The sequence below is a fragment of the Nipponia nippon genome, unplaced genomic scaffold, assembly GCF_047370975.1.
Source record: "Nipponia nippon isolate SJK-2023a ecotype South Korea unplaced genomic scaffold, ASM4737097v1 scaffold_3, whole genome shotgun sequence".
NCBI classification, from domain to species: Eukaryota; Metazoa; Chordata; class Aves; order Pelecaniformes; family Threskiornithidae; genus Nipponia; species Nipponia nippon.
The window spans coordinates 70,501,283-70,525,832 of NW_028262347.1; the positions used below are offsets into that span (position 1 = coordinate 70,501,283).

Here is a 24,550-nt window from a genome sequence, read left to right on the forward strand (position 1 = left end):
TGAGGTGTACTTGAACCAAGCAAGTCAACTCCGCTAATAAATTAAGGCTCAGGAATCCTGATGGGGTTGATAAGCATTACGGTCTTTTCTCTTCAAATGAGCAATCAGAGCCTGATGCCAATGTAGACAGCAGTTTTGTAGCAGAGCCCAAAGCAGACTCCTGATCTTTCAATTCCTAGATACATTTCTTAATATTTTTTAGTGGGATTAAATGAACTTGAAAAGAGATCCATTCCCTGATCTGAGAAACAGTCCCTGTAAACCATCACTGGAGTAGTCCATGTACTAGATCATTTTAGGTATGTAAATCAAAAAAAGTAACATCTGTCATTCCTTAGGGGGGGAAGCCACCACTATTCTCGCTATTATGATTTCTCAGGCTGATGAACCTGTGGATCCAATTTAAGATGACTTCCAGCACTGCCAACCAGGACAGAGAAATGACAGCAGCTCTTGGGTGTATTTTCTGTTCTCTATGTGCAGCATCGTGTCTGGGAGCAGGTTTTTCTTAGGCAAACATCCACTGAGGACAGAAAGAGAACATTGGAGCAACTGTGATCTCAATAAGAAAGCTACAAAGCTCAGTTTCAATATGCTATATTTAAAAACTCACTTGGCTTGCTCTACTCCCATCACCAGTTAGGCTTTTTTTTCAAAAATACAAAAGAATTTTGTTTGAATACGAAAGCATGTCAAGCATTACATAAGGTGATCTTTTCAGGATGGTTAACTGACTTCCTATGGACAAGGAACAATTGTCAGAGGAGAAGTAGCAAAGCTAGTGACTGGAGACCATAGGGTTTAAGTGCTTTTGGCTTTCCTATTTACCAGAAACAGCTGACATTAGAAGTAAGAATATATTTCCTCTGTCTAGTCAATCCTTTTCAACATATAGTGCTAAGGAGATGCTAATTATGGAGCTATCCTTTTCTGCAGCTCTTTCTAAAATAAATTCTCATTATTGTGAGTGAGAATAAGGAAATACCCTTCCCTAATGCAATGATGCAAATTTGTGCATGCTGCCATCATAGGAAAATTCTCCAGATGAAAAGGGAAGTAACAAGCAACAGGGAGATTTTCTTTTAGACTTTTTTTCTGCATAGATGCCAAAATTTGAGGTGTGCCAAGTAGTAATGCTCCAAATTTGCTCAACACTGGATGGAATATATGGAAGAGAAAGTAAATCTCTCAGTGCCAAAGAATTTGATTTAAGTAACATGCTTTGAACTCTTCTGGTAAGTATCTTGGAAAGAATGGTTGTTGACTTGGCACAAAGGTGATTTTTTGACTGAATTGGAAGGGAGAAGATGCCTATACAGAAAGGCAGAGAAAAAAAATACACAGGCCTTAAATGGTGTTATTAATTTAGTTAGAAGAGCACAAGACGGGTTAATGGATCCAAGATGGTGGCAAACTTTGGGGAAAAGCAGCTCAGCATGAGTTGCCAAAGCCTTTGAAGTCAGTACTGGCAATTTTTGTTGTTATCCCTATTGGAAAGGTTATAAATGAATTTTTAGAAGGGATGTGATTGGTCTGAAGGAATGACTGAGCATGTGATTTTTTAGTTCATGCTTTACTGAGTATGGAAGTAGAGAGAAAGAGTACACCACTATAAGGTTTAGACTGAAAAATGGAGATGACTACAGTGTGGATCTGTCTTCCAATGTTTGAACAGGCAGGAACAACTAGGAGAAGATTTGTGACAAAAAGCTTCTGATGACTTAATGAATCCAAAACCAGTCAAAAAATCGCAATATCTAACTGTAGTATTGTCAATGATCATGAAATTTTTAATCAACAAAATTAGAGAAAAACAGTAGTTGCTTCTGAATAAGCATCTTGATGTAGGTTAGTCATTTTGGTAGGAACAATACCCGAATCTCTTTCAATTTATTTAGTCCAGAGGAAGGGAACATTGGGTTTTTTTTTTTTGATAGGAGCTTTTTCTTGATGTTTATTTTCTTTTTTAGTCCCAGGTGTCATCAGAGGGTCTTCAGATGGCTACCACCGTCTTTTCCATGGCAGGATCTCTGCATGAGAAGGGTTATATGGGCAAATATTTAAACTTCTTCATAGAATTACAAGATAACCTAGGTTGGAAGGGACTCTATGGATGTTATCTAGTCTACTTCCCACTCAGAGGAGGGCAAGCTAACATCACGTTCCAGAAAAGGGTGTTCCTTTTCCTCTCTTGTGCTACAACAAGCTACACTTTCTTTAAAGAATATGTTGTCCATGTAAAAGAAAGAAACCAGTTAAAAAATGCTTTATAAGCTAGTACTTTTTGCGTCTGTGTGTTTAAGTTATGCGATACCATCACTTTGCTTGGTAAGCAGTGATGACATACAGAAGTCAAGATTTATTTTCAAGATGTGAAACAAGATCTCTTCCTGAACTGAATCTGCACATTTTAGTGTGTCCTGTAAATGTTAGTCATTGCCATATCCACACAGTAGTCTAACATAAGCTTTAAACAAGTCTTGAGGTGGTCTCAATAATCACCTTGGCAATTTTATTGTGTGATTTCCTGCATACTTATGTCATCTTTTTCTCTCTCTCTCTGTGATCACAGAGTTAAAACCCGTGACAATGAAAGGTTCATCTTTAAGTATTTTTTTTGATCCAGGACACGAGACCTCAAGAAAATGCCTCTGTCATGGGACTGATAGGAAGCTGGTCACACAAGAACTGTAGTGACAGCTTTTATAAATCACTGCCTATCCACTAATAGAATAAAGTCAGCAATTCTTTTAAGATGGTTGGACAGTTACATAGGTTTGGTCATGTCTGGTCTGATATGGATTCATTGTGGCTTTTAGATGAGATGATCAATGTTCATTTTTAATCTTGCTGCCTACTGTCTCCAAGATGTAGAGTTTGGGCTCCCAGTATGCCAAGAGTTATATATATATATTTAACATTATATACCATAGAAATATGAAAAGGGATTGGGGGACAATAAATTGTTAACACTTCCATCCAGTTAAGGGAAGAGAAGTGTAGGGGTAAAGATTCAGATCCCAAAGTTCCTGAAAACATACCAGGAATGATTTTTATTAACTTCAGTAAACTATGAAACAGGTCTTAACTGATTTTTTCAGGATCAAAAGAGGGAAGTTTGAGGCAGTCTGGAAACTGAACTTAGTCTTGGTGCAGGTCTTTAAGCGGTGAATTCCTATGTATTCTAGTCCCGTCCTGCTGTATATTTTTGTATTTGAAAAGAAAAATCAATTCAGAAAAAGTGCCTCTCAACAGTCTTACTGATACAGTCACCAGTCTTTGGGAGTTTCTGAAAACTTTCCCTGGCTACTGCCGAAGTCTGCCATTGGTACACATTCACTTCATGTAATTAGAAGCAGCTTATTTCCTGCTTGGAACTTGATAGCCTCAATAATTGCATGTTGGAAATGCCATGCTTTTTCTGCTTTTTGTGTTCAAAGTTCAGATTGGGTCACAGAAGCAACTGGATCAAATCCATGAAGAACCATGTGTGAAAAGTGCATAGCCTTTCTGCCTCTAAGTTGAAAAGCATGCTGTGGCTGTAAATCAAGCGCAGATGATAGATTAAGAGACATCATCTGCAGCTGGAGTTGTTGGTCAGCCGACTGGTGTGGCCAAGAGCACGTCTTGTCAAGCCACATGAAAGCCCCGTGGGGATGCAGATCTGAGTCTTGCAAACCCCACCAAGGTGGTGTGTTGTTTCTCAGAAAGCATTTGTATTAGAGACTTTTCTTTGAGATACAGTGAGTAGCTGTCTGAAATCTCTTTCTGGAGGCTCAGAGAGCCTCAGGGTGCTGTTCCACCCCTTCCTTGGTGACTAGTGACATGGGGTGCCCAGCCTCAGCCGTGTTAACACAAGGCAGCATCATGTAATCTGAGGAGGGTAATGGAGAGGTCAGCAACTAACTTTCTCTGCTGGATCCCCAACTAAGCACAGAGCAGGACAAAATCCTAAGGATCTCTGTGCCATCTAAATGGGAAACAGACATTCAAACTTGTGAATGGATGTAAATGAGCTCTGGGCAATACAGACATTATTTTCCCACTTGAGACCTGGGCTAGACTGGCAGAAGGAACAACTCATGGAACCCAAAGCACATGGCACATTTCCATTTGGAATATACTGACTGCTTTGGGAATGTGGGTACTGAACTACACACTGCTTTTTCCTCCTGGTCACTGCGAGAATACTATAAGCTGTTAGAGCATTATATTGGCTCTGACTTCTGTATTTCATTTAGCCTTCCTACAAGTTACGTTGAATGCTGTTCAACAACTCTCCACAGCCTCCTTTAAAGGAGTTGTTTCAGTATATTAAGAAAAAAAAAACAAACCAACAACCAACAACAAATATCTTAATCCTCAGTCTCTTGAAGCAGAAAATTAATTTTAAAAATATTTAAAATTAATTTTTTTCCTTGACATGATAATTATTGTTCCCTTTACTCATCCCTGAATATGGAAAATTGACTAGACCAGTAGTTACTAACCTCAGACTACCCACATGATCTGTGAGATGATTACATGCTCTGTGCAACTATCTCAATAAAGCAACTTGTTTTAATAAAGGTTTATGGGACTTCATGAGAATGTCTAAGAATAAGAGGCCTACTGATCAAAAGTTAACACAAGAGAACTACAGAGTATACCAAATTGTGTATGAGCTCACAAAAAAGCTGGAATGGCTCTCCCAGATATATTTTCTTTTTAACATATTTGAGAAAATAGCTGTCTTAAACAGCTATCTAAATATTTTCACTGAGCTCATCACAGCAATATCTAAATTAAAGTGTGGTGAGGATTGTTTTTTGTAAATATTTTCTAAATGTTTCAATTAAAAAATCCCAAAACAAACCCAAAACCAAACCCACCCCAAAATCACTAACTTTTTTCATCAAAAATTTTCAGGTTTTTCCTTGAAGAGGACAAAGACATTAAAACAGCCCAGAATTTGGTGGTGAAAACTTTGGGCCAACACATGGGCCAAGCGTGGCAGAACACCCTGCCTATCGTGTTACCGATGTGTTCAGTACCTTCTGGTTTTCTGTCTGCAGCTAAAATCCCAAGAAATGCTCAAGGGCTATGAAAGTAAATTAAACACCGTGATCTTTCAGTCTCCGGCTCTTTTTTCTACTGACATCCGTTTGCGAAAATTGAAGCGGTGATAGGTTTTATTGGGAAAATTGTCTGAAATCAGGGTGGTAACTAACTCTTTGCTTCAGAATGATGACAAACCTAGCCCAGAAGTGAAGACCTGATGGCCTGCTACCAAAACATAGCATCTCATACTCCTTTCCTCCCTGCAGTATTATTTCAAAAGAATCTGAGATTAAACCTCAGCTCATCACTATGTATAAATGTCGAAGTCTTTCAGAGAGGTTTAATGAGCTTCTTTTCTAGGAAGTCTGAAGATCTCTCCTCTATCTTTCTCTCTTTCTAAAATAACTTTTTGTCATTTCTGATGTCATTCCTGGTATGTTTCCTATTGAGTTATAAACTTTGAATGTTTTAACTCCACAGAGAAATACAGTCCTTCAGAGAAAGTCCCTAAAGGAAGTTTCTGGCTTTTCACATTTATTGTGGTTATTTCAAATACTGAAAAACAGAGAAAAGAAGCAAAAGGCAACTCATGGATCTATTAAAAGAAACTGAGTATCTATAAAACTTATCCAACATTCTTTTCCACTTTTCAGTTCACACAGACATATTCTTTTGTTTATAGATTTGTGTTAAATACATTTTGGCATAATAAAACTATGTCTATTTAATATTGTTGATAACACTCACTGCTTTGGCATTGAATTCTATTCTAAAGAGAGGAAGTATGCCCTGCCTTCAGAGTGCAAAAATGAAATAATTTGGATTGGAGTAGATACAAGATTCTATCCCAGATTTGCATTGAATTTAGTTTGAACCTTTACATGAATGTGGTTGAGGTTATATCTGTACTTATGAGATGCAAGATTTTTGGATACCAAGTGTCAATGTTCAGTGCCCTAGCAAAGGCTTTTGTGTGGAACTGCAGAACTACAGAAAGCTCTGCACAGAGAAGCTTGTTTGAATTTCTTTTTCAACTAGTGTTTTTGTTTGTTTCTTTCTTTTCTTTCCTTTCTTTTTTTTTTTTTTTTTTAGTGGAAGTAGAATAGAACTGAAAGCTTCAAATGAATTTTTTTTGATTTTTGAAAGCAGAAATCAGTGACTCAGGATGTGTTCTGTTGCTGGCATTTCACAAGCCACTGTTATGACTTTAGACAACTGATTTACCTTTCCTATGCCTAGTCTATGCCTCCTTTATTGAATAGAAAAAAGAGGCTGGGGGAGATGATTTTGATGCTTTCTCTGGTTCTTACAAGACCTTGCTCATTGCTCTACTGCTTCTCTTTGGAATTGAGGAATGGCTACTGTGAGAGATTTCTAGGTAGACAACTGATTTTCTTGGACTTCAGGTTTGGTTCAAAATTATGCAGTTCTCACTTGCAAATGTGATGAGCAGCTCAAACCCAAGAGAATGAAATGAAATGTGCCTGTGAATGTTGATGTAGCCATGCCAGATCTCTGTGTATGGGAGAGATCATGTCTCCCTACAGCAGTGAACCCTCTCTATGACATGAATTTCTTACTGCCATCAGCAATTATTACTTGTTTAGTTCAGCTTTTAAAGGTACATGCTTTTGGATGTAACAACCCTGAGATCTCAGTTTTGGGGGAAATACTTCAGTGACACTGACCTGTGAAGGCTTGCACAGAACCTGGGAGCTTTTTGCTCCAATATGTGACTACTTACTTGATATACTTGATTACTTGATATACTCTTTTATCATGTTTCAGTTGTTAAAGGGAAAATTATGCTTTTGAATTCCTGAGAAAAATGTCATATTCCTCTATTTGCAGCTAATTCTCTTTAAAATGAATCATGAATAGTACAGCTGTGATAACACTGAGTAAAGTTATTGAGAGATATTTGTTTTCCATAATTTAAAAACTAACCCTGAAACTGAAAAATTCAGAAACTTTATTAAAAGCTGGATATCAGAAACCTGGCATTAATTGCAAATTCCAGCCCTAATGTCTGTTGCACAATAATAATTTTATTTCTTTTCAGTTAGATTTGCAAAAACCAACAAACCCAAATCAAAAACTCAAAATATTAAACTTTCTCCGATTACTTATTTTGGTCAGATCACCTGTGTACTGGTGTTAATGTATTCAATCTTGCAATTGCTTTTCAGGAAAATGGGAATTCCACCTTTATTTAAGTCATGTCCCTTAGGGGTTATTTATTGTTTCTTTTATTTGAATTTTTTCCTGTCAACATTTCCTTCTGTGTCTCCGTGGTATTGCTTATAGCAATGACAACTTTGACTAGGCTAGAGGAAGGAGGATGGAGCTAAACCATACGTACTGACAAAGTAGTTTGATAATAAACCATTAATTTTTACTTTACTACTGTATTCTTAGTAACTAGAACTTGCTGGATTTTGAAATGAGGTTCTGTAAATTCCTGATACTATATAAATAAAACTAAAAATGAAACAAATGTGTAGGTTTGGTCTGCAAGGTATAATTTGTGGTCTGTCTACAAATAGTTTTCATCTTTTTATTATTCTGCATGTTAATATTTCATGGTAGGACATAGCTTCTCCTAGCGATACAGAATGTTTCAGTCTGGTTTAGGACTGTGGTACTTGACAAAGGGGTATGTACTATAATTATGAGATTATCCCTTATAAAAAAATAATTGATTTCCAACTTGTCAGAGCGGCTGTGTTCAGCTTTAAGCATTTCCATCCGGAGGCATTTGTCAATACTGCATTCCTGTGAGTGGGGCCTTGGAGAAGCAATACAGCCTCTTGGCCCATACAACATCCCTGGATATTAGAGTATATTGACACCTGCCATTTAAAAAGCCCCTTAATTTAAGACAACAGCAGTGGGAAAAGAAAAATGCTGCTTTGGGGAATCTAGAAGGAGACCAGTCCAAAAAGGTAGAAGACCAAACTCCCATCATATTCTCTGATTTAATAGATGACAGTCAGCAGTGTAAACTTACTTCCCAGTTTCCTACTGGTCTACTTCAGACCAAAAATGGAGCAGAGATTCTTCAAGTGGATGAGAGAGCTTGACTATTGGAGTGTTTTCTCCACATGTTGGCTACCAAGGCTGTGAACCAGAGGCTTGACCCATCCCGTGCATAACTGATGGAGGCAGCGGAGTCCTGCCCCGAGAACTTAGCCTGTCTCTACTGTAAGCTGCAGTAATAGCTTTCCTCATGTGGAACGGTGTTAACAGAAACCAGACTGAACTGGCCTCACACAAGCCATCATTATCGCCTCCTAGTAACCTTGCAAAGAACAGGACGACAAGCTGCTGCTCTGTATTTTCATAACCCTGCAGTAATTAGTGCCTGGCATCTGTAATGGAAATAAAGTGCATAGCATCAGAGTTTCTAAGATGACACTGTTTTCATTATATGTTTAATTTTTCAAAGAACATAAAGGCAGATACATCAAAATGCCAAGGAGCCTTTTTTAATTAAAGCTTCTATCTTTTTTCTTTTCTTCGCAAGATATGCAAATGGATTGAGCCATTAAAGAGAAAGATAAAAGGAACCTAAACACTGTTTATACATAGCTTTTACGACTGCAACTACTTATTTTGCAGGAAACATTATTTTGACTGGAGCAAGTTATAGTGCAGCTTGACATAACTCAAGGCTGCTTTGCAGTGCTAGAGGCAGACAGTGGCTGGAAGGATGCCTTACTTAGTTTTGGGGGGTTTCACCTCACAGCATAGATCCTGCACCCAGATTTCATCCAGTGCTTGGCCAGAGATGGCATTCTTATATCCCCACTGCCGTTCAGCTGTTTATGATCACACTTTGGATTACTTGGTTGGTCCAGGTTTGGAGGAAAACAAAAGAGCGGATTACAGCTGGTTCCCCTCTTCTGCCATGAAGCTGCCTCTGCTATAGCTTAATACCCACACTATGTGTGATTGTATACCATTGATATAATGTATCTTATGTAAGGTACATATAATGTACCTTCTCTTCAGAACAACAGTGCCATTATCCTTGGAAAATGGGCATACCTGGCAGCAGGTGAAAAGTTGTCTCTGTCCAAATCGCTGGCATAAATCTCCCAGACCTCTTAGCCCAAAATTTTACCTGAGAAGCTTGGGATCGAGATCCATGTTATTTAGCTGGCAGGACAGAGTTTAGATGGTGGGTTTCACTGAAGTCTTTTAATAATGCTGGCCCTGTAGCTTTTTTTGATCAGCCTTGAAATAGTTAGCGAGGTTCTGTGCTTCACTGTAGATGCTGCCCAACTTCTCGATTCCAGGCCCAGCAGCCAAATAAATTAAAATAAACTGATCCAAATGCTGAAGTGCTTATTCAGGCAAAATTCATTGTTTGTTTTCCTTAGATAAAGATTAAATAAAAACTGAATCAGGACTTCTGGAACTGGCCACTTAAAAGCTGGAAGACAACACTTTGGAGACAACTAACGGAAGATCAGTGTGTAAGAGTTCAGCAGAGAGAGCACTATTTTTTAATTTTTTATTTTTTTCTTATATATTATCTACAAGCACAAGCTTTCATATTTTTAATGTAAAAATGCATACAGATCATTATATATATAAAAATCAACTAGCCTTGTAGCAAACTGCCAGATGCAACTATCCCCAGGTTTGGGGACAACTTGTCTGGATCCAGGTGCAAACCCAGTGGCTGACCCTCACTTCCATCCATGGTTGCACTGAACCCCCAGATAGGAAGATTCTCAAAGTTCTAGGGAAGTCTTGGTTCCTGATCCAGGTCTTGCAGCATGGGCATGACTAACTCTTCATCAATTGAAGATAAATATTTAAAAACTTCATAAACGACAATCAACTTGTTGTAGGTAACAAGTATCCATTTCACCTTTCCTCCCCCTTTTTGTTCATCATCCTTCCCATCCTCTCTCCACAGAAATGATAATGGGCAGAGGAGAGGAATTTAATGTTAGTGTCACATATGTATATTTAAACAGCAGCAGCAGAAACAGAATTTAAACTGTTGATATCTGCTGCGGAAAGGCTACCGAATGTGGGTTCATGTTGCATTTGGCCTTTTCAATGCTTGGGCACTTTTTGGCTCAATTTGCACATTGTAGAAATATGACACATTTATAGCATAGCCAATAATATGTTGCAACATTGTGAGCAACAGTAAATCAGATTGCATTTAATACGATGCAATATGTATCAACAGATTATAATATAACATTATAACCAGCTTGACAAGCAGCTCATTACACCAAGAAAAAAAATTAATGAGCAATTAAGTAAAGAAATTTGTGTCTCTGTGGGAGGAAAGGTCACAAAATAGCAGTCTCCTTTTTGACTGAGTGTTTATCATGTTTGGCAGTTTCCAAATTCAGTCTTTGCAAAGGAATGTTACTATTTTTATGAGAGGTTCTTTATGTAACAAGCCATGTTTGCACAGTGGAACATTTTCTTTCACCAAGATTTTATAATTTCTCCATACAGACATTATAAAAGAAGATATAATTTGCTGGGATTCTTTTGGAAAGTATTAGGGCCATAACTTAGCCCCTCCTTCCTTTCAACTCTCCTAACATGAAAGAACTCTGAACCCCAAGAAAGGTTTTCAGAGAAAAGAACTGTTGAAGTTGTCTTAGAGAGGGATAAATCAATTGCTTAGCATACCGACATACATAAAGACTTTCCTCTCAGCTATGTTGCCATGGGATTGCGGGTAAGGATTTTGTTTACTTCAGGTTTGTGCAACAGGACTGACTTGAAAGATAACAGAATGACTTAGTGACATGCTCACTCTGGCTCCTAATGTAACGTACACATGTGCAAGTTCAGACCTTCAGCTAATAACTACTGGTGCCTGAACAGGCACTAGCTCTTTTGTTTACACTTGTATTGATTCTGCAGTACTAATAGGACTAAAAATGGCAAAACTTCTCTTTTTTTTTAACAAAAGTTAGAGATGTGACCAATAGTTTGGGCACAGGTGTGTCATGGAAATAGTGACATCACCTGTTGCAAGAACCCCCCTGCCCAGAAGCACACAGTGAAGTTTCCATTGCAGTGTGTGTAGCTGGTGTACAGCAACATTAATATGAGGACCAAAATATAGATATTGATTCCAGAAGAGTGGAATGAATTTTCATTATCATCTAGAATGGGGGAAACAGAGAAAATAAACAACAGTACAAATAAAATATACACCCAAATGTGATGTTCTTTGATGCTAGTTGGGTAAAAGATATGGGTGAGAAAATGTTTAAAAAAATTTACTTTGGTAAAGTGTCTTTAAGTGAATCCTTTTGAAAAGTCCTGACTTGGGACTCTTCTCTGTCCATAGGGATATACGGGCTTGATTCTCCAGCCAGTTCCACCTCTTATATGGCTACCTATAACTGTATAAAGTGGTATCCAACCAGATATCCTCACTCTCCTACATCTGTGGCAATTTGCATTTGATAGCCTTTTGGTGTTACTTCCTCACAGAGTCAACCACCCACATGAAGTACCAAGCAGTGGAGAATCAAGTTGCAAGTAGTTGCTACAAGAGGGCTGCTCCTCAAAGGAGAATACTGCTAATATTCCCATTTGTCATCCCAGCCTTTGGCTGTGGTTCTTCATGATGCCAGTCTGAGCTGGACACCATGCTGCCTAAAGGGATGCAACACAACTTGTGGGAGCCGAGCACAATCTGAATGAAAGCCTGTCAGTCTTGGTTCTTGCATCTCTTAGCATACAGTTAACAAGTCAAGTAACAAGGCAAAACTGGCTTAAATGACACACATGAGGGAGGAAAAGGGAGGAGAAAAAACTGGACATCTTTTATCCCAGGCACAAAAATCTGATAAAATGCACTTTCAATTGAATGTGCCAGATAAAGTCACTGTGCTGGTTTAAACGACAGAGTGTTTCAAGCAACATCTGGAAGTTTAAACAGTTGGAAATTATGGTCTTTTGATATGGTAGAGGCCATTCACATCTGATTTACCTTTGGGCTTAGACTTTAAATATTTGCCTTCCCATGGATTCAGTTCTTCTTCAGTATAACATAGAATAAGAGGAACTACTTGCATTGAAATAAGACCAAAACAAAAAAGTACACAAAAGCTAAAAACTACCCATAACTAAATCAACAGTAATATGGTTATTTTTTTAGTTTAATTTCCCAACACATACATTGCCATTTCCCCAAGTACAGTACTGCACTTTGAGGGGCAAATACTGAAATGCCACTGGACTAGCTGATTATTTCTTGATGAATTCTGCAGTTTCAGAGGATCTGGAAAAGCAGCTGAACTTCAGCTCTGTTGAAATGTGTGTCTTGCTGGCTAAACGGTCTATGAAAAAGACCTTTCCTATATTTTTTGTATACCTCACTAAAAACATCAGCACTCATAGATTTGACAAAAATAACAAGGAAGGACAGTTTGGAGTAAAAGCACACAATGCGCCAATTTAGAGCTGGTGAAAGGTGTCAGATGAACTTTCTGGTAAAACACAGCAGCCTCTATGTGTATTCAGTCCTTGAGAACACTGGTTGTGATGGTTGTTGATGGACTGAGGACTGAATCTTACTCTCCAATGGCTACTGAGCAGCTGGCTGGCTGGAAAAGATGTTTAGGCACTACTGATTTGCAGGGGATTGGAGCCAGCCTTGTAGAAGCAGAAGACGCTCTGTCAGTACCAATCCCCACAATCATCTAGTCCTTTGGAGTTTGCTTTTTTTTTCCACGTTAGCCAAAAGCAGTGTGGCTAAATAGATCTCGAAACAGGAAAAAAAAGTCTGACCCTGTGTTACTCAAAAAAGTAGTGTGGTTTCTTTTCTATTTTTTTAATTGCAAAGCTTTGACCATTTTTAATTAAATGTGCTCTGCCGGCCTTGTCCCTACTCCAAGCTAATATGCTCTAAAATGCTTCTCTGGCTTAGTACAGCTCTTTTTAGCTGCTGATTTTGGTAAGCATCTTATTAATTGCCTGCTTGACGTGGGTGGTGGAGCTTCGTCTCCGAGTCTTGCCCTGGACCATCTTTCGACGCCGTACCTCACGACAGAGCTCATAGAAGGCCTCCATAATGTTGCCCTCTCCTGTGCAAGCAGAGCACTCATAAAAAGCACAGGCTAGTTCTGTGGCCAGCTTTTCACCTTCCTCTGTGCTGACCTGCCTGGAGTGATCCAAGTCTGCTTTGTTCCCCACCAGGATCAGGGTGACATTTTTGGGTTTTTTAACTTCATCCAACAAGTTCTTAAGTGGCAGCACTTCCTCAAAGCTGCCTCTGTCCGTGATGTCATAAACCAGCACGAAGCCTTCACCCCATCGCACATGTCCTTCTTTCTGAATAGCGTCCTCCTGTTTTGAAAAGACAGACACCAGCCTTAGGAAATTGACTTATGAAGAAGACACCAGGCCTTCAGATAGACATTGGTCCTCCAAAGCCTGCAAAGCCGTGTATCTCTGCTTTACTTTATGCACGTCGCCTTTTTTATCATGTAGTACAGGAGATCTACTCTACCAAGGTGTCATGGGTTGCCTGTGGGCAGGCTGGTAGCAGGCAACTGGAACAAGGTCTCTGTGGAATGATACCCAGCACATGAACTGCATAGAGCTGTGCAGCATGAGCATCTGCCATGTTTTGAAAAGAAGGGGGACCTGGCTACGTCAAAAGCCCCCTTCACTTTGGTGGGAATCATTGACTGACGTTGTCAAGCCTCATCACTTGACTGCAGAAACAGACTGTGACTTTGTGCATAGTAATAATGTGTGGTTGGGTTGGCCCTGAATCAAGGAATGAGAACAAAATCATTTTAATCCTAGAGTAAACCCTGACTTTGTTCTTCCAGTGTTTGAAAACCCTAAAGCAGGGTCCTTTTCAGAAGGGTCTGGATGCAGCACACTGGGTCCAGCAGCAAGCTGATGGTGGTGGAGGAGGGGGAGGTCTGCTCAGAAGCAAATCTCTGTCCCCAGAAGTGGAGCACATCTGCCACCCACCGCACTGCTGCCACCACCGCACTCCCCTTCTCTGCTGTCTATCTGAGCCAAGGTATTGGATAATAGTACATGTACCCACGCACCTGACCAGCTGTATCTAGTATCTCCATGGAAACGACTTCATCATCAATGGTAGCCTGGTGACGATATGTAGACTCTAAAATAAGAACACATTTTGTGAAACATATTAAAAGGGTGGTGGGTTTTTTTTTTGTATCTTCCTTACAGCTACCCCAGCACAAGACCTCAGATGTGACATACAGCTTCACTAAATTTTATTTGTTGGAGCTCTTCCAGGCATTCTGGAGCACACTCAAGTCCTACTTTCTACAACGGTGACTATTTTACCTCTCCCCATAAGGCACAACTCTTTCTTTCCCATGTCTTATACCTGCAAAGGGTCGTGCCTGTGGATGCTACACTCTGTGCCCAAGAAAAGGACAGAGTTTCCTGCAGCAAAGAGCTCTGCAAGGCTGCAGCTCATTTTTCATGTTTGCTTATAGGGAAGCCTGCCACCTAGGAAACACAAACACCACTACTCTCAAAGTATCCAGCTCAAAAGCCTATCATTGTGTAGCTTGAAGTCTGACAAGATCAAAACCACTATGGTTGCAAAACAGGGAACCTAACCACTAAGCTCAGGCCTTATACTGTGATAAAATTACAGAACAGTTAGCTATTTTAGGAATGTCTCTTTGAAACATGCTGGAATCATCACATTCCCCTCTTCTAGCAAGGGCTCAAGCAGTGATTTCCCTGTGTATGATTTATAAGGAAAACCAGTGGGCATTAAGCATTCACACTATGCTACAGGAAAAAAAGGAATCTATTTACTGTGTCCCAGGTTCTGGAACCAGGCAACTAATCAGAAAGCTAATGACAAAACGGCTTGTTTTATCTTAATGAGCTGATAAGCTAATTTTGATAGCATTTGACCTAAAACTTGGAAAATGATCTGTGCTAACATTCAGATTTATTATTGTTGCTAGCTCGCAGATGTCCTATATCAAAAGGCAAATGTGTATGCTGTAAAACTCTGGCCAGTGACTATGAATGCTTTGCATTGTCAGAGACACAATACTGTAATTTGGTGCAAATCTCCTCAATAGGAACAAAGGATATCTTTAAGGAAACACATTTCATGAATTTGAACTTCTGAAAGGGCTCATGTTTGGTGAATGCCTTTTTTCGTTACATACTTAAGAATGTCGCCTCTTCATAGTGATGAATGTTTCAATCCTGTCACTGCCGCAAACACTCTCTTCCCAAACCAAAAATGTCACTTCCCTCCTGTGCCATCTTAATTGCTTTAAGTAGCACAGCTGTCTCTAATAGGGACAAATGGTCAATTTAATTAGGCAGATGGCAAGCAATCTTGCTGTAGGGTTTCAAGCAATGAAGACTAGTTGTTTTTAAAGGCTGTAAATACCTCTTCTGTTCTGTGTTGCAAGGCTGTTGAAGGAGTTGGAGTTCCACCTTTGTGATCCTGAGGCTATACCTACACAGCAGAGTAAGATACAGCTAAGTCTCTTGGTGGTATGTCTTATCTGTCCCTTCTGTACACCCTCCTAGCTGCTGCAGTTCCCCCAGGGGAATGCAGGAAAGCAGGACCTCTAGCTTGGTGTGGAAGCTGCAATGATGCACCTTCAGCAAGTTATTTCAGTGGCTAAAATGTTTGGTGCTAGGTTGGGACTGCCTGTGCAGCTCTCCACGTCCAAGGTCATTTAGGAACTTATGCTTTATTTCTCTGGGGGAGAGTGCTGTGAACAAGAGGTGGCTCTCTGAGTGAATTATGTGATATTAACTCCTTACTTGTTTAGGCCTTGCAATGCTTAAATGCCTTCAACCATCTGGCCCTGCTTGACAAGTAGCTATTGAGAACTGGTCCACACAACTTCAGAAAATGCCCATCCAACCATGCTTGCAGCATATTTGTGAAATGTTCTTCTTAGGAGGCAGAGTGTGGTAGGCCATACGGTTCTTCCCGTGAAATGGGAAAATAAACCTCAAGGACTAGACTTTTTCTTGGTGTGAAAAAGCAGCATGATTCTTAAATGATACTCAGGTTCTCAAAATAGGACTCTGGTTGCACTTTATGTTGCAAGTTTAACTCACCTTGACTGCTCATGTTGGGATGGAATCTGATCCTGGATGAGTAGTACTGATTTGGCTCAGATTAGTGTAAATATGTCTTAGTAAATGTGTCTCTGTTCCCGTGCTTTGGAATGTGCAGTAGCTGGGTGAATTTTAATGAGGAGTGTAAAACAGCTGGATGCTTAAAGCAGTATTTGGTGTAATACCAGACATGGCTTCTCCTTCAAGGGAACAGAAATATCTGAAGAATCTGGTCATCTTGTAAGTTACAAGCCCTGAAGTTGTGATTTCCAGTCTGTTCACATCAAACCTGTGGTACTTCACAAATGCATTGCCTGGCTTTTGGATTTATTAATATCATCATTTTCCCTGTGCCACTTTGTTTTTTGAGACATGCAGATAGGAAGAAATTAGATGACTTGAGATACCTTCTGGATCCCTGACTGAAGCCATCAACAGTGCAGGTGTCTTTGTCTTAGCTAAGCACCCTTGACTCCTATTAGGGTCGATGAAGTAAAACAGGTGCTGGATATAGCTTGTCTGATGGGGATATCTCTTCTGGAATCACCTCAAAATCACTTAGAAGTCTAAAATTGGTCAGATGAATCCAGGCTGTAAATGTCTTATCCTTGCATCGTCATGGTCAAGTAGAAAGACCAAAGTGTAACACTGTGTGCCAGCAGCCTTCCTGATACAGGTTCCCAAGATGACTTACAGGCAACTTCCTGAGCTTCAGAATATCATTTGTACCAGGTGATGCCTATATATTAAATCTATAGCTATATGGCTAAAATATCATAGACAGAAAAGAAACCTCAGAGCTGTGTTTTAGTCTTCATAAACTCAGTGTCAAAACTGCTAGCTTCAAAGCAGAGCTAGGGAGGTGCTGCTCCTGACCAAGCTGTGGAGTGCCTGATGCTGTTAGTGCTGTGGAAACAGAGTAGTCATGTTTGGTGGTTTGCTCTGTTTCACTGTAAGTAAGTAAATCTGACCTGTTCTTGTAGGCTTGGGGGTGTTCTATGCTTCTATTCGTATTCCCAATAACAAGATCAAAGGTGCTGATGAGTGTGGCTTTGGAAGCTGATGTCGGATTTCAAGGTCCCATTTGGCTATAAAGCTGCAGTCCCCCAGCACTCTTGCTGTGCAAAGCAGTCTTGGTTCTCACAGTCTTATCGTTTGAAAAATTTAAGTTTATTCCAGAAACATTTAGAGCTGCCAAAAGGCCTGAGAAACATGTTGGAAAATGGTAGCAGTCGGTGTGTTTTTTAAGTCTATAATATATTGCCACAATAATTCATTAATAGGAACAGGTTAAAATTTTCAAATTACTGTAGCTGCTGAATAGTTATGGAAACAATGATTTTTTTTTTTTTTTATTGGGGGGGTGTGTGTGTAAAAAAAACTCTCCTAGGGCTCTCTGTGTTAATAAGCATGTTACAAATCTCCCTGTTCTTCTGAACAATATGATTTTTAAAAAATGCAGGAAAAAAAAAAAACCTGCTAAACTTATATAGAGAAAACTTTAATGCCCATGATCCACAGACTGTCCATGGATATGATGTTCAGTCACAGCTTGATCACATCCCATCCTTGTGCTATGCTTATTGTGACATATTTAATAGAGTTTTGGCCTGTAAGACTTAGCTGGTCACTTATCTAACCTATTTGTCCAGGACTATCCTGATCTATTGCATATATCTGTTCCAGAAGATTATATTTCCAAGAGAAAAACTAATATCTGAGAAGTAATTGCTAGATCTTGGTTTATATTTGAAGTGATGTAAAAAGCTGTAGTGATGTAAAAAGCTGTTTTCAGTACTTGTTTATTTTGAACAGCCAATATATTGGGGTATGTCACAGCTCTGGAAGGAAATATTTGCATCGAAAGGGTTTATTGCTTTTAGGAAAACACTTGTTGTAGTAGGAGTAGGTAAATCAGGTGAAATGGAGCAATGACATACTGTTTTACATGTAAATTTAAGGAACAGCCTGGTCTCTTTTTTTTTTTGCTTTTAAGTACAGAGGGACACAAACTCCGTTTCCATTCAGAATTTCAGTTCATTTTTGTCAAGAGAGGTTAATAAAACAAGGATATTTCAAAAATTCTTTAAAACTTTGGTCTCGTGGTGGCTTTCAGCCAGTTGGATCTGAGAACTGCAAGAGACCTAGAGAAAGTTTTTGTGTAACAATTATAGCTGAGTTTCCAGACCAAAAAGCTACAGCTAATAGGCACGAACTTCTAAGTTATGGTTAAAGTCTTGTTTGATGGCAATGCAGCAGTATGTTTAAAAGATTAAAATTTCCCATAATTATTTCTGATTACATAATAAAGGTTCCTGGGTTTTTTTGTGTTTTTTTGTTGTTGTTTTGAATTATTTTTTTTAAATAAACTCCCTGCTCATTTAGACTCCTGCAATCTTTGACATCCATCAGGATGGCACCTGTCTCTATCACTTTTGAGAACAGTGACTTTGACAACTCATTGGGAAAACAATTTACCTGCATTACTAACCCTGATGCTGTTTGGTATGTTCTCCAGAGTCTTCCTTCAGCCTGCCTTTGTGAAATCTGTCCCCTCTGCATTTCCTTGCTGCTTCAGGAACTGTTCATGTTTTAGAAAGCCCCTGTAAGTCGAATGTACCCTCCTGACTCAGAAAGTCTCTCCCACTTCCTTTCTTCCCCTGCCCCAGCTCTTCTCAAAACTCAGCTGAATGTAGTTTTTCTTGCTTGCATCTGGCTGTTACTTACTCCGTCCATTATTTACCTTACAGGAGGGTTTTTATTCTGCAGCAATCAGTGGTTTTGCAGGAACCACAGCTCTGCCCTTGTGTATTTAGAACATCTTTCTAATACTAATGCAGTGTATCCCCACATGTGTCTCTATTAACTGATACTACAAACACCAAAATAAGCATGGTTGGGTTATTTATTATTTATCAATAATACCATCAAATGATATGCCATACATTATTATTGCTATCATTATTATCATGTGTAAAAGAACAAAAAGTATTAAAAAAAAGTTACTGAAAGAAAACTCTGACAGCTCTGATAATTGGACTTGGACTCTTCAGTGTTAAAGTGTTTCCAAGGGTCAGGAAATACAGAAGGAAAAGTTCTAGGAGGTTGTACAGTACCTGTGATGTGCTTTATATGTACAACTCTCATATTGCACAAACATTCATGTCAAGCCACAAAGTCAAACCAAAATGTGTATGAAAGAAGGTGGTATTTGTTTGCAGTGATATTTATACTCAACTCTAGGGATTCTAGCCTGCTTCACAGGGATTCTACCATTATGAATGCTGCTTTCAGAATTGATAAGGTGATGTGCAAAGGAATTTCTTTTCTAACTTCATTTTTGGCTTTTTTGGCTGCCTTCTACAAGGCTACATTTGCTGTAGTCAGAGTTGTGACTGCAGTGCAGCAGGTATTCCCAAACTAGCTAGATTAAAGCTGAGCACAAAAAAATTATGTGGTCACTGCAGGCAGCAAGTGTGCCCTAGCTTGCTGAGCTGCTTTTAGTTGTTGTTTTCAGTCCAAGGCAAAGCTCTCAAATATTTCCATCCTGAAAGTTTTGCTAAAATCAGGGTTGGGTGGAAGGTAGAGACTCTATTAATGCCCCTGCAGAGGCACAGTAGGAAGGCCCAGTGTCTGCTCTGGGCAGTCAGCAGGCATGTGCCTCTGCACAAGCCAGGCTGCAGGGATATCCCTGGCCCATGCAGATGGGCAAAGACTATTAGCAGGTGACCTTAGAAGAAGCTCCAGGTGCTGTGGAGGACTCATAGAGGACAAAGGATGCTCTGTGGAGCACAGGGACATGTGCAAAACAAAAAAGCTACTGCAGTAGGAAATATGGAGAATAAATTCAGAAGAAATGAGGCTTCATTAGGTCTGCTGCTCAGTAATCATCATATTTTCAGTATCATACTTTCCTCTTTATAAAAAAGTGGGAAGGAAAATAAACAGCTATTGCATGCATAGCCCCACTAGACTATGAAGTTCTCATCTTGGTATGAAAGGATTTGTTGCATGCCCCAAATTTGCTGTTTAGGTAGAACAGGTGGGAGATACAAAACTAGTCTACAGAAAAACATTTTTGCTTGTTGAGATTTTCAATAAATAACATTTTGGCCTCCAAACAGAAATCCCAGAATACAGTTCTCTTCAAGAGAACTCTAAAGTTAGTGGGAAGTATGTCTATTTGTTGGCCTCTGCTGCCCATGATTTTTCTCCTGCGTGCGAAGACTGGGTTTCTTTTGAGGAGGAGGGGAGTGGTGTTACATTTCCTTTCCTATAGGTTCTGTCCTTATCCAGCTTTTGCTGAGATAGGCAGAGAAAATGTGTACAGATACTTGGGAACTGCATTCATTAAGGCATGCTAAAACAAAACCAACAAAGCCAGAGCAGTGCTAACTAGTAGGGAATAAACTTCAAGGCTTTAACTGTGTTTTGGTTTGGTTTTGTTTTTTTTTTTTTTTTTTAATTTTCTGATTTAACTTCCTACCAACACTAAGCAGAGGCATTAGTTCCTGGTGGGAATTACACCCATGACAAGTTTAAGTCTAAATAAACCATATTTTGCTATACTTTTCTGTTTGATTGTGGCAAGAAGTCTTTGATAGCAAAGCTGTGAGTTTCACCTTATTTCTGCCAATATAAATGAAAACTAACCAGTGAGACTTTTCTCACACCTAAAACAAGCAAAACAAAAAAGCCTGCGCTCCTGAAGGTGCAAAAGCAAGCACTGGAAACTTCTGCTCATCTGGAGAACATTTCAGAATATGATGAGCAAGAAAAGTAGGGGCAAAATATTTTGCAGCTGTAGCTACAGCAAGAGGAGCTGCTGCCATTTCTGATTTTTGCTGTCTGTTGAGCTACTGTAAAAAGGCAATATTTTTATTACTGGCATCAGGAATATCTTCATCTTGAGACTCATATGAAAGAAAACAAACCATGTTTTCAGGTAACTGCTTCCCATGTTATTTTAAGCATCTTTCTCTGCTGATCTCAGTTACAATTTCATCAAGTCTTTCTCGAGCATTTTAGAAGCCAGTGTCAGGGGTTTAAGGTGCTCTAGGCCATACCAGTCCATTTCCTTACAAACACCTCGGAAATCAGGAATACTTTCACGGTTCGTTGCCATAATACATGCAGTATAAATTTCTACTGCTGAGGAGTATAGTAAAAATGATATATTATATTAAATGTATATCAAGTTAAGTAATGTTTCTACTGTTATGAAGTGGGGGAAAAATAAAAGCCCAGGAAGATATCTAGTAAGGCACAATTTTGACTATTGAGGACTGAATCTGTTAAGAACTGAGGCAGAAGGAATGAGTAATTTTGTTAATAAAAATTAAAGATGCTAATAGCTAGAGTCTGGCTTGAAAGTAAGGCTGTTTTCCAGTGATTTATTAAGTGTCTACACATTTGTCATGGTACTCCCTGAAACACAGGTTGGCAGCCATTCCTCCTAGCCCCAAATGGTTGGTTACCATTACATCTCACTTTGGCTGACAGCCCATACTGGACCACATATGTTATTTCTAGTTTGTGCTTGGATAAGTTGTAGTTGTCAACATGGGTGTTCAGATGAAATATGCAGAAGGCAAAGTTTGCAAGATGATGGCAGAAATCCCTCCTCCTTTTCTCACTATGGAAAATGGTTATTTCTAATCATGTGGATGCTGATCATCTGGTCTATAGCACTGTGTAGACTGCAGTACCCTGTTGTGCAGCAGGAGGAAGAGAGTACTGGGAGGGGAGGCTTCCCCAGGCTGCGTTCCTCCTGGGGCTGCTGGTCTGTCAACCTTTACACCCTAGGACTGAAGGGACCATCAGTTAATGATTTATTAACACTTATTTTAGTATGCTCCCCTTTATTAAAAATTCTGTGTGCTGTCTGGGCAGTTTCTCTCTCAGCTGTGCTGCTGGGAGTTAGTACGTTTATGGCAGAGGCAGGCAGTAAACCTTCAGGAGTGTTAAGACAAACTTGCTGAGTGAGCCGCAAATCAAGAAAACTAGAAATCTACAATATATGAAGACATGTGTTTCTTCAACTTGTGATCAGCAGTGAAAGCAATCTTGGGGATGAAGAGTTTGTATTCAGACAGAGTTACAGCTGTCCAGACAATGTGTTAGCTGAGTAAACCAGAGAGCAAAGACAGTCCTTGAGAACTGTATTTGGACCTGAACTCTTTTTCATGGCTGCATTGGCACAAAATTAGGCCAGAGAGATAGTTCTTGCATCTTCTCTTGCTACAGTAAATTATTCTTAGTGAGGTCTTGGCTCCCACTGCTAAGCTGTTTCTGGTTATCAACCATTTTGATGGATGCTAGTTTGGATATGTATTCCCAACCTACTCTCTTTATGTCATTTGTACAGGTTTGTACGTATCAGGTGCAGAAAAGAAACTCAGGCTAGCAATATTTGCTGGGGTTGCAATGTTAATTACATTATGTATGGTATCCACAAACTTTCCTTGTGGTCCCTGAATGATACCATTTTGCTAACAGAACCCCCAGCTACAGACGTGGTTATACAGGCAAAACTACGCTTCTAATGTAAAAATAATCTTCCTCGCAACAAGCTTTCCAATGGGAAAAGCCTCTTGCCAATGTAAACATTATCTTCACAAAGTGATTCCTGCTGTTCTTGCCACAGCGGTGAAATTTATAAGTCTTCAGCCGGTCTATAGAAGATGAAGTTCTCTGCTGTGAGATAATTCAGGGCACTAACAGAGATGTCGGTCTCCCTGCCTCAAGCACTTGTTTACTTAGTGTACCTTTCTGCAGTCCTTTGGCTGTTTCATGTTGTGCTGTAGAACAGTGCTATCATGGGTCTTTCATAATCAAGCTAGTGGGACAGCAATTTGTATCACCTTATTTCCTATTGTTGCTGCTTTACTGGTACCTACACATTTTACCCATGTTTGGTGGTGTCTTATGGGCTGTCTGTATGGTGCATTAGATAGGACTTTATAGAAACACCAGCTCAGTTTTTTTTCCCCTCCCAGTTGAAAAAGAGTGAACAAAAACCTGAGTGACTTAAAGAAATTGTGCCATAGTTAGAAGAAACACTCTTTAAAAATGTCACTATTATCTAGTATTTCTAGCAAACTTATAATTTTTAAGACTCATGTTTCTTTATGGTTACCTCTGCTCCTTCAAAGTAATGAATAGTCTTTTCTCTGTCCCATTCAAATTAAATAAACTCCCATGCTTTCTGTCTCTCTTTGCCTTCATAGGTGGGCCAGTCTGTCATGCGCTATTCTGCTGATTATCTGCTCAGAGACAGTTTCCCTTTCAGAGGATTAGCAAGGTTGTATGAAATATGTGAACAGCTAGAGAAAGACATCTAGGGATAGTGTGAGAAAGCCAAATGACTTAGAAAGGTCGACAAATTATTAACTCCTTGGTTGCTGTTATTTTATAAGTAGACTTTTGTTTAAAGCACCTTTGAATGTAAGTCTTAACTCTATGAGTACCAGTTACTTAAAGGATTTACAACCCTTTTGAGATGAAGGATTTTATAGGTGAGAAGCAGAGGCAGAGAGACTGCGGGCAACAAATCAGTGACAGAATCAAGAAAATAACTGAGGAACCTATCTCCTGCACTTCCTTGGGGTTTTATTTGTTTGGTTTTTTTCCTACATGGCAAAAATGGATGTTTTAAGTCCCTGTGCCTCAAAGCACCTGATTCTCCCAACTGTACATAAAAATGCTAGTTCAGAACAAATTACACAAGCCAGTTCAGAACCCCCTCTTTTTTTAAATCTTTTAAATCGGCTCTGTTTCTAGTTAAGCAAATTGTCCCAATTATGGTAGAACAATGAATGTGTTCTCAGAGAAATACTGCAAAAGTTATTTTAAAAAGCACCCACTTAGCCATAGCTATGATGAATTTTCTTTTTTAATCATCTGATCCAGGAGATTATCTCTGCATGTCATGGCTTATGGAGGCAGGTAATTTGCTGTTGCCCATGAAGTATTCTGCAGGCCATCAGTGCTGTCTGTCTACTGCTATGACAACTCTTTGGACTTTCTCCTCCTTTTTTGCCTGCCCACCCCACCCCGGAAAAAAATAAATTTACCAGTTCCCTTGATGACTTATTCTGATTCAGTATCTCCAATTTTAAAATCGATTAAATATCACTTGTTTGATGGCAAACCACAATATCTCTCCATCTTTGAGGTCAGGTGAAGGCACCCTAAATTCTAGGCACTGCCACTAGCTCATGGGGGAAATTTCTGAGATCCAGACTGTTACTCCTATTTACTGGCACTGAGGAGAGCAGCTAGTCACCTTGAGAGCAGCCTTGAAAATCATGGTGTGAACTCTTGGGTCATTGAGGTCTATGGGAGTCCTGCATTCAGGCCAAAAGTTTACCCACAGGGGGTAGGTGGCCAAATAAAGGTCTTTGCACCT

At 39.4% G+C, this 24,550-nt stretch overlaps 1 protein-coding gene across 4 annotated transcripts in view; it reads right to left on the bottom strand.

Moving 5' to 3' along the window:
- Nucleotides 1-9,502: 9,502 nt before the first annotated feature.
- The window catches only part of RERG (RAS like estrogen regulated growth inhibitor), a 110,732-nt gene continuing 95,684 nt past the window's right edge, over nt 9,503-24,550 (bottom strand). For all 4 annotated transcript variants that reach the window (XM_087767302.1, XM_087767305.1, XM_087767303.1 and 1 more), the window contains 2 exons: nt 14,109-14,182; nt 9,503-13,386 (listed from right to left, as the gene is read on the bottom strand). In XM_087767302.1, the coding sequence (XP_087623428.1) occupies nt 12,979-13,386; nt 14,109-14,182 (482 nt within the window). In that variant the 3' untranslated portion in view covers nt 9,503-12,978. The remainder of the gene's footprint in view (nt 13,387-14,108; nt 14,183-24,550) is intronic.